The sequence below is a fragment of the Oncorhynchus kisutch genome, linkage group LG24 (assembly GCF_002021735.2).
Source record: "Oncorhynchus kisutch isolate 150728-3 linkage group LG24, Okis_V2, whole genome shotgun sequence".
NCBI lineage: Eukaryota > Metazoa > Chordata > Actinopteri > Salmoniformes > Salmonidae > Oncorhynchus > Oncorhynchus kisutch.
In genome coordinates this window covers 22,078,119-22,089,332 of record NC_034197.2, presented here as the reverse complement: position 1 = coordinate 22,089,332, position 11,214 = coordinate 22,078,119, and the positions used below count along the sequence as shown (strand labels likewise).

General features: G+C 42.8%; 1 protein-coding gene across 1 annotated transcript; it reads left to right on the top strand.

Moving 5' to 3' along the window:
* Positions 1-2,940: 2,940 nt before the first annotated feature.
* On the top strand, positions 2,941-7,069 carry LOC109869720 (taste receptor type 1 member 1-like). Its single transcript, XM_020459988.1, has 6 exons — positions 2,941-3,122; positions 3,292-3,595; positions 3,837-4,592; positions 4,770-4,991; positions 5,152-5,275; positions 6,144-7,069. The coding sequence occupies exons 1-6, from the start codon at positions 2,941-2,943 to the stop codon at positions 7,067-7,069; spliced, it is 2,514 nt and encodes an 837-aa protein (XP_020315577.1).
* The last annotated feature ends 4,145 nt before the right edge of the window (positions 7,070-11,214 follow it).

Below are 11,214 nucleotides of genomic sequence, written 5' to 3'. Positions count from 1 at the left end.
TGAGTCCAAATTTGAGATTTTTGGTTCTAACTGCCGTGTCTTTATGAGACGCAGAGTAGGTGAACAGATGATCTCTGCATGTGTGGTTCCCACCGTAAAGCATGGAGGAGGAGGTGTGATGGTGAGGGGTGCTTTGCTGGTGACACTGTCATTGATTTATTTAGAATTCAAGGCACACTTAACCAGCAAGGGTACAACAGCATTTTGCAGCAATACGCCATCCCATCTGGTTTGGGACTATTAGTGGGACTATCATTTGTTTATTCAACAGGATAATGACTCAAAACACACCTCCAGGCTGTGTAAGGGCTATTTGACCAAGGAGAGTGATGGAGTGCAGCATCAGAATCACCCAACCTTTACCCAATTGAGATGGTTTGGGATGAGTTGGACCGCAGAGTGAAGGAAAAGCAGCCAACAAGTGCTCAGCATATGCGGGAACTCCTTCAAGACAGTTGGAAAAACATTCCTTATGAAGCTGGTTGAGAGAATGCCAAGAGTGTGCAAAGCAGTTTCTCTAGAGATAAATCACATCCATCCTTAACTTGGAGATGTAGTGTGGTGTTGTAGTTTCCAACAGTCCAATATGCTACATAGTTTAGTGCATAAAAAGTGTTAATTAACTACAATGACCATATGACCATTTCATTGCGCATCTACTTGTCCCCTTGTTTCTTTTATGCCTGCTATGGAACAAGTAGAGTGATTTTGTCAGACAGCATATGCAACAGCTCTACAGAGATGAGATGATGACAAATGTAATATACACAACATCTGACATATTTTATTAAAGTAAAGACATTTGACTAAATGATGGTTAATTAAGTGATGAGCAGTAATAAGCAGTCACTACCATCATGGGACTTGTATTAATTGTTTATGCTGTATTGTTACAGTGTTCAACCCAAATAATGGAAACCAAAATCAAAAACCATGAGTTTTTTTTTTTATCGAACCCAAACCGAACCAACTTCAAAAAGCAAAGGTGCAACTTTCACTGGGGGCAGGAGTGTTTTTTAGGACCATGCGGACACCTCTGAACAGTCGGGATGGCTGTGTGGAGTGTTTATCTGACAGGATAAAAATAATAATACAAAAAAATATTATGTCCCCCCCATTTCTAAAACCAACGTTGCGCCCCGATCAAATAGCACTAATTTCTCAGCACTAAAAACCACAGATGCATTCTTTGACCCTCCCGTGGCTAGAAACCTACATCTAGGCAAATGTACTCAGTGCAACTATGTTGATGGACATGGAAATACTTTATTTTGCCAAGCTTGTACAATGTTTTTACTTTACATGGCATTTGCATTTGTAATAATGAGGTTAACAAAATGTCTAATATTGCTGTCAAAACAAAGGGAAACTGTGGTCTTCTTTTGAGTTTGCAGATCCTGCAGTGTGTGAGTATGAGGCAAATAGGCTGTCAGTGGTTAAAGGTGTGTTTACACATTTACACATGGAGCACAATCTGGGCCTCAAATGTCACTGTGGTTTTGGTAATGGATAGAGAATGGAAATTCAGCCCAACAGTGTTAGCAGCAATAACAACTTCGGGAAGGTTTCTATATCGACTGTCCACCACTCATGGAAAATGGAGCAGAAGATATGTTGGAAAGATTTTAGTACCCTGATGTGCTCTTGTTAGAAAATGTGTTTTCCCCTCAACATATTCTAATCGGGATTCCCCTTCGCCCCTCCCTCAAAAATCAAGACCAAAAAAATTTACCAGCTCTGATTTACATTGCTTTGACTGAAAGGTTAGCCACAATCTGACTTTTGCACAGATTTTAAGTGTGTGGTGTCTCTCTTAAGGTAAAAAATGAAAATACAATTAAAAAGTTACACAAGAAAGTTACATAACAATAACAAGGCTATATACAGGGGCTTCCGGTACCAAGTCAATGTGCAGGCGTTCAGGTTAGTCGAGGTAGTTTGTAAAGTAAAGTAAGTAGCAGGGGGGATCAATGTAAGTAGTCTGGTTGGCCATTTGATTAATTGTTCAGCAGTCTTATGGCTTGGGGGTAAAAGCTGTTTAGGAGCCTTTTGGTCCTAGACTCGGCACTCCGGTACCACTTTCCTTGCGGTAGGGAACAGTAGTGACTTGGGTGACTGGAGTCTTTGACCATTTTTGGGGCCTTCCTAGTATATAGGTCCGCCTAGTATATACGTCCTGGATGGCAGGAAGCTTGGCCCCAGTGATGTACTGGGCCACATGCACTACCCTCTGTAGCGCCTTACAGTCAGATCCAGACCAGTTGCCATACCAGGCAGTGATGCAATCGGTAAGGATGCTCTCGATGGTGCAGCTGTAGAGCTTTTTGAGGATCTGGGGACCCATGCCAAATCTTTCCAGTCTCCTGAGGGGGGAAAGGTGTTGTTATGCCCTCTTCACAACTGTCTTGGTGTGTTTGGACCATGATAGTTTTTTGGTGATGTGGACACGAAGGAACTTGAAATTCTCGACCCAGTCCACTTCAGCCCCGTCGATGTGAATGGGGGCCTGTACGGCCCTCCTTTTCCTGTAGTACACGATAAGCTCCTTTGTCTTGCTCACATTGAGGGAGAGGTTGTTGTCCTGGCACCACACTGCCAGGTCTCTGACCTCCTCCTTATAGGCTGTCTCATCGTTGTCATGATCAGGCCTACCAGTGATCACAAAAGAGTGATCAAAATAAGATTCTACTCCTGTACATTCATGCAGTTCATTTCAATATAAAGCTAACTCTACTGTAGGAAAAAACAATCTCAAAATGCAAATGTTCCTTACTTCATCACTGGGAAAGATGCAAAACCATCCACATTCCCCTCCCCCTCTCTCTCCATTCCACCTTCTTTCCACTCCACCCATCCATCCATTCTAATATAAAAATAGGTAGAAAATAGGTAGAATGCCCATATTTCCAGTTCAGGGCTGTGGTTTGTTGAGGTTGAGGTATGAATGTGTGTGGTGGTGTATGTGTCGTCCTGGGCTGGTTGGTACTGATCCTGACTGGCCACCAGCTGACTGAGGGAACCGGTCTGCAGCTTCCAGGGGACTACTCCATCTCTGGTCTCTTTCCCCTACACAAGTTGGCCCCTTCCAGCTCCAACCTACCAGACCTGGGAGCCTGTAAAGAGTAAGTACAATAGCAAAGATCTCACAAGAGGACATATTTTGTTAATCTATTTCCCTGGCATTTTAGTTAATTTTAGAGAATCAGGGAGTTATTGGGACTTGAGTCAAACACTTTCTTTATATTATAGATTTATTTTGATTCTACTTGCAATCAATTCTCTCCTGTTCAGAGGCAAATTTAATAAACATGGCTATCATTTGATACAAGCCATGAGATTCGCTTTGGAGGAGATCAACAACGGTACCAAAAACCAGCATCTTCTCCCAGGGGTATCACTGGGTTACCAGGCGTATGACACCTGCAATCAACCAGCCAGTGTGCTGGCCACTCTGGCCATGCTGGCCCAACAGTACCAGAGAACTTTAGCGAACAACACAGGTGGTGACCAGAGGGCAGTGGCAGTGATCGGGCCTGATAGTAGCAGTTACACCTTCACCCCTGCTGCAGTGCTGGGCTCTTATCTAGTGCCACAGGTACAGTGTATGGTCACCAGTAAAACTAATGCTAATATCTATTCTCTCTAGACTAAGTATGGAATAAAGTTGTGACCATTTATTTTAGTCTTCTTTTGCTCTTCCTTTTGATCTTCCTTGTTTTTTCAAACCTATTTATATATGTAAATATTTATTCTGTTCTATTCATATTTATCCTATACTGTATACTTTGTCCTCCTCCTCTTCCTCCTCCTCCTCTTATCTGTGATATTTTTCCTAGATCTCCTATGAAGCCTCTAATGAGATGCTGAGTAATAAGCTCCTCTACCCAGCCTTCTTCCGCACCATCCCCAGTGACAAGAACCAGGTGGACGCCATGGTCCAGCTGCTGGTGCGTTTTAACTGGACCTGGATCGTTCTACTGGGCAGCGACGACTCCTACGGCCTCCAGGGCATAGAGAGTCTCTCCCTTCAGGCTGCTCACTTTGACATCTGCATCGCCTACCAAGGGGTCATCCCCGAACTCACCTCCGCCAACAACCAGACCATGAGGAGCATAGTCAAGAACATTTTGAAGACCAAGGTCAACACTATTGTCGTGTTCTCCAGCAAGACCAAAGTCAGTCAGTTCTTCCCGTTTGTCATAGAGCAGGGTGTAACTGGTAAGGTGTGGATAGGGACAGAGGACTGGTCAGTCACCACTCTAGTGTCGGGAATACCAGGTATTCACACCATTGGGACTGTACTAGGCATCTCCATCAAATACACAGCAATAACTGGGTTTGAGGAGTTCGAAAGCCATGCTGTTCCAAAGTTACTTAGTGGCACCTCCAATGGCACGATGGACCTGAGTGTTGAATGTTTGCAAAATACGGACCTCTCCAGCATGGCAGCAGAAAACTTCTCTTTGGGGGACTATGACATCAAATCCTCTTATAATGTTTACAAGGCTGTATATGCTGTGGCACATGCACTGCATCAAGCACTTGGTTGTGGCTTGGATGAATGCCAAAAGTCTGAAGTGCTACCTTGGCAGGTTAGTGTTTTCAAAATGGTGGTACTGTAGTCAAAAAGCCTGCTCTAAAGAAAGCGAAGTCCACTATACACTTGAACGCCATGTACTATTGGAAATCAACAGTAAACCATATTTACTATCACAGGTATGTTACAGTCATGTTTAGTACATGTTCTTTGTCTTCTGTCTATCCCTCAGCTTCTGCCACTGTTAAAGCAGGTGAGATTCTCTGTTGGGAACTCGTCTATTTACTTTAATGAGAACGGAGACCCGCCCACAGGATATGACATCGTGAACTGGATTTGGAGGGGAACAGAGTGGTCTCTCCGTGAGGTGGGCTCTTATACTGCAGACCCCACTGACCTCACAGTGGACCCTGCTCAAATTGAATGGGGTAGTGACGACGGATACACAGGAAAAGTAAAGGCTCAGAATTACAGCATTTGCGCAGTAGTATTATAATCATATCCATTGTCAGATGAAATTGCAGAATAGTTTTTGGGTACTATAGAAATAGAAAGAGAAAACCCTGGTTATAGGTGGACGAGGAACATCGGTGTGTGTTTCTGGGTGTGTCTAGGAGGTGCCTCCGTCGATATGCTCCCCAGAATGCCCCAAAGGACACAGGAAGCTGCAGACGGGACAACACAAGTGCTGCTTCGACTGCCTGGCCTGTGCTGCTCACAACTTCCTCAACAAGACTGGTGAGATTACAGATTACACCAACCAGTTGTCTTGTATGCCCATCCATTGTCCAAACCCTGTCTGTTGAATAACACTCCATTTGTACTGTTTGAAAGTGTCCAGCAGGTGGCATATGTTGCCCTTCCATAAACTGCCTCCTATAGCAGGTGGTAGCACTAGTTTTCAAGTTTCAAGTTTTAATGTCACATGCACACAAGTACAGTAAAATGCCTTTCTTGCTAGCTCTAACTCCAACAATGCAGTAATCAATAACAATGTAATACAAAAAATAACAAGGTACAACTAAAACACACAATATATACAAATAAGAAACAAGAAGAACACAATAAAGTAAGTAAGCATACTATACACAGGGTCACTTCCAATACCATATTTACAATGTGCAGGGATACTGGATTGATAGATGTAGATACAGTATGTATCAGGGTAAGGTGACTAGGCATCAGGATATATGATAAACAGAGTAGCAGCTGCATATATGATGATTGTATGTGAGTGTGTGTAGAGTCAGTATGTATGTGTGTTTTATGTGTGTGTGAGCAAATTATGGAGTGAGTGTTTATATGTGTGTTGGAGTATCAGTGTGTGTAGTGTGTAGGACCCTTTGTGTGTGCATAGAGAATCAAATACAAAGGTCAACTCAAATAGTTTGTGTAGCCATTTCGTTAGCTATTTAGCAGTCTACTCGAATAACACATGATGGGAATACGATCTCTGATGGTGTTGTAATCACTGCTATCCATTCAATTATGGGGATGCTTTTAATCTCAATTAATTAATGTAGCTAAACCCCTTAATCTTTGGAAACGTGGTACTATAAATATTGAACTGACCCCAGCATTGATGTTATGGTATGTCACTCTTTAGGATCCACCCGGTGCCAGAAGTGTGAGCTTTACCAGTGGTCCCCAGCGGAGAGCGAGGTGTGTCTGGATCGGACGGTCCTAGTGCTGGCCTGGGGCGGTCCCCTGTCTATCGCCCTGCTACTCCTCCTGGCTCTGACCTTGCTCATAACCCTGGGGACAGGGGTCATCTTCCTCCTCAACCTGGGCACCCCTGTGGTCAAGTCGGCCGGCGGGCACACCTGCCTGGTGATGCTTCTAGCCCTAACCGCCGCGGCTGCCAGTGCCCTGTGTCACTTTGGCCTCCCGTCTCAGACTGACTGCCTTCTCAAGCAGCCTCTCTTCGTCTTCAGCTTCACCGTGTGTCTAGCTTGTGTCACCGTACGTTCCTTCCAGGTAGTGTGCATCTTTAAGCTGTCCTCCAAGCTTCCACGGGCCTATGATACCTGGGCTAAGAACCATGGGCCTGAAGTCACCGTCCTCGTTGTTTCCATGACAGTTTTGTTGATCTCTGTGCTCCGTGTTACTTTAAACCCCCCGTACCCCTCCCAGGACGTGGACTTCTACTCCGACAGCATTGTCACGGAGTGTAGTAACACCCTCTCCTCTTGGGCCATGATAGAGCTAGCCTACGTCTCTCTGCTCAGCACGCTCTGCTTCTCCTTCAGTTACATGGGAAAAGACCTGCCAGCCAACTACAACGAGGCCAAGTGTATCACCTTTAGTCTCATGATATACATGATCTCCTGGATCAGCTTCTTCACCATATATTTTGTCAGCAGGGGGGAATTTGCCATGGCCATGCATGTGCTGGCCATAGTGTCCAGTGTGCTCGGTATACTCGGTGGCTACTTCATGCCCAAGGTCTACATCATGGTGCTGAGGCCCCAAATGAACACAACGGCCCATTTCCAAAACTGTATTCAGATTTATACCATGAACAAAGACTGAAAGATATGTTTTCATCATAGATTTTGCGTTTTGCATTTCTGGATTCTTATTCCCAATCCATTGTAAGGCTTTAAAAATGACATAGTAAATGTTGCTCTGCTCTTAGCTGGTAGAAAATACATGTTGCCCTTGCACATTTAAGTGTATGTATAACTTTCTCTAACATGGCTGTCATGTAGCTTTGATAGCTTTTTAAAGCACTTCTTTTTAAGTGTGTGTTTTTACAGGGGGGAATTGAGAAAACCAAAGCTAACCTTCTTTAGCTGCAGCTGGTGTTGTGGTCTTTCTTCAGTGTCTGTGTGTGACATGTCTGGTCTCCAGAATGTGGAAAAAGTTAAGGGGTCTGAATATTTTCCGAAGGCACTAGAGAGGTGCCTTGCCTTCTGTTGGTGTGAGTGCCCGTCTGTCTGTGTGCCCTCTCACTTGGTCACTGCGGTGGCAGGATTCAGGAGCTGGTACAGATCATTTAAACCCATACAGATGCCTACAGATGTAGGATCTTAATGTGAGCCCATTTGCTACAGCAGGAAAATAATCCTGCAGCCAAAGGAAATGTGAATTATTATGTGGATTATAATTAATGGACATTTTTGTATGGGTTGATACATTTCTCCTTAGGGCAAATCAAGTCTGAAATTTAAAAATGTAAATGACAAACTTTAGAAGCCTTTAAAAAATAAAATACAGTACACATTTTCTTTCCCTGCTGTGCAGGAACATTCAGCAACAAATTGGGATCCTACATCGGTATGTATGTATGGATATCCAAAATATCCATACACATGTCCCATTGTGCTCTGCTTTAAACAGAGAATGAAAGAGGCTCTAGTGGCTGAAAGACTGTATTAGCATGGGCAGTGCCATTGAGGGCTTCCACCATTTTAATGTAGTCAACTGGGTGGGAGTTCCAACTTCATTGGCTGATCCCTGTTGTTGACCCTGTTGGAGTCATGTCCAACCGGGTCATCAGGAGGGATCAGCCAATCGTGAAGAAGAAAATTGACTAAGTCTCAATGGTGCTGCCACAAACGCTATAATTGTGAATATACAAAGATCTATCTATCTTTATGGTTTTAAATCCAAATGTGTGAGTCACTATGTACATTACATAAAGTGTCAATCAGAAGCACAGAAGCTAGGACACAATAGTCCGGTGTCCCATTGTGACATAGCTAGACTCCCATCCACAGGGGACGCACAGACGAACGCACAACTAACCACAATTCCCAACCAATGCGTCTCTTGGTACTCCAGTCCTCTAATCATTTGAATCTGTTGACAGTTGGAGAAATTGCTTTTGCTGCACTGAGAATTCAAAAAGTATAAAACCCAACGGTCCAATATTCTAGAACACTGCTGTGGTTACGTGTACAAGTTTGGTACTCTGATACTTGTTGCTTTAATCAATTAATATACTTTTCTTTGTATAGCGCTTTTTACTATTTGAAATTTACTATTTATTTAAAGAAATAAAGAAATAAAATAACTATTTGAAATAAAGAAATAACCTTGTTTTCCTTCTTTGTATTTCCTTAAAGGGCAATTCCACCACTTTTCAACGTCATACTCGTTATCTCCAGCACCATATCAGTGTAAACATATAGTACCAGTCAAAAGTTTGGACACACCTACTCATTCAAGGGTTTTTCTTTTTCTACAATAAAATGTAGAAATGTGCTATTTCCATATTTGTAGACATTGATATAGCTTTGGAGAGAATTAATATGATTTTGAAAAGTGGTAGATTTGCCCTATAATGTGTTAACGTGTCTTTTCCATAACGCAAAACATCCATAATTAACCCAAGCCTCTTAGGGGGAAACTATTGCTACAGTTATATGTGAATTTTCCAGAATTTGTTCATCAAAATTGACAAGACATTTAGTTGAAGGGGATCATATGAACTGGTTAGAATAGAATTGATGGACAGCAAGATCCACTACAATTTGCTAAAAAATAACAATCCTGGTCAAAAGACTCAAATGATTATGTATTTAAAAATAATTGTTGTTTTAAAACCAAAGTTAACCCTCTTAAGATGCAGCTGGTTTGGTGGTCTTTCTTCAGTGTCTGTGTGGCATATGTCTGGCCTCTCTTTAGAAAAATAGAAAGTGGTAATTTAATTTTTAATTTTTTTAATTTTACCTTTATTTTACTAGGCAAGTCAGTTAAGAACAAATTCTTATTTTCAATGACGGCCTAGGAACAGTGGGTTAACTGCCTGTTCAAGGGCAGAACGACAGATTTTGTACCTTGTCAGCTCGGTAATACAGTGCCTTCGGAAAGTATATAGACCCATTGACTTTTTCCACATTTTGTTACATTACTGCCTTATCCTAAAATGTATTAAATCCATTTTTTCCTAATCAATCTACACACAATATCCCATAATGACAAAAAAAAAGAAAATAAAAAAAGAACGTTTTTTTATAAATAAAAAACTGAAATTTCACATTCCCGCTATATTCAGACCGTTTACTCAGTACTTTGTTGAAGCACCTTTGGCAGCGATTACAGCCTTGAGTATTCTTGGGTATGACACTACTTGGCACACCTGTATTTCGGGAGTTTCTCCCATTCTTCTCTACAGATCCTCTCAATATTTGTCAGGTTGGATGAGGATCGCTGCTGCACAGCTATTTTCAGGGCTCTCCAGGGATGTTCGATTGGGTTCAAGTCCGGGCTCTGATTGGGCCACTCAAGGATTTTCAGAGACTTGTCCCGAAGCCACTCTTGCATTGTCTTGGCTGTGTACTTGGGGTCGTTGTCCTGTTGGAAGTTGAACCTTCGCCCCAGTCTGAGCTCCTGAGCACTCTGGAGCAGGTTTACATTAAAGATATCTCTGTACTTTGCTCCGTTTATCTTTGCCTCTATCCTGACTAGTCTCCCAGTGCCTGCTACTGAAACACATCCCCACAGCATGTTGCCACCACCATGCTTCACCGTAGGGATGGTGCCAGGTTTCCCCCAGACGTGACACCTGGCATTCAGGCCAAAGAGTTCAATCTTGGTTTCATCAGACCAGAGAATCTTGGTGCCTTTTGGCAAACTCCAAGCAGGATGTCATGTGCCTTTTACTGAGGAGTGGTTTCGGTCTGGTCACTCTACCATAAAGGCCAGATATGTGGAGTGCTGCATAGATGGTTGTCCTTCTGGAAGGTTCTCCCATCTCCACAGGGGAACTCTAGAGCTCTGTCAGAGTGACCATTGGGTTCTTGGTCACCTCCTTGACCAAGACCCTTCTCCCCGGATTCCTCAGTTTGGGGGGGCGGCTGGCTCTAGGAAGAGTCTTGGTGGTTGCAAACTTCTTATGGAGGCCACTGTGTTCTTGGGGACCTTCAATGTTGCAGACATTTTTTGTCACCCTTCCCAAGATCTGTGCCTCGACACAATCCTGTCTCGGAGCTCTACGGACAAGTCCTTCGACCTCATGGCTTGGTTTTTGCTCTGACATGCACTATCAACTGTGGAACCTTATATAGACAGGTGTGTGCCTTTCCAAATCATGTCCAATCAATTGAATTTACCACAGTTGTACTCTAATCAAGTTGAAGAAACATTTCAAGGATGATCAATGGAAACAGGATGCACCTGAGCTCCATTCGAGTCTCACAGCAAAGGCTCTGAATACTTATGTAAATAAGGTATTTCTCTTTTTTATCTGTTATACATTTGCAAACATTTCTAAAAACCTGTTTTTGCTTTGTCATTATGGGGTATTGTGTGTAAATTGCTGAGATGTTTTATTTATTTAATATATTTTAGAATAAGGCTGTAACATAACAAAATGTGGAAAAAGTCAAGGGGTCTGAATACTTTCTGAAGGCACTGTACGGGCAGGCCATAGAGAGGTGCCTTGCCTTCTGTTGGTGTGAGTGCCCGTCTGTCTGTGTGCCCTCTCACTGGGTATCTGTGGTGGCAGGATTCAGGAGCTCAATGGGACAGCTGATTTAAACCCATACAGATGCCTATAAAGGGAAACTATTGCAAAAGTTGTATGTGGATTTTCTTGAATTTGTTAATCAAATTTGAGAAGACATTTCATGGAGGAGGATCATATGAACTGGTTAGAACAGAATTGGTGGACTGCAAGATCCACTACAATTTGGTCAAAAAGAACAATCCTGGACAAAAGACAGGTTGTT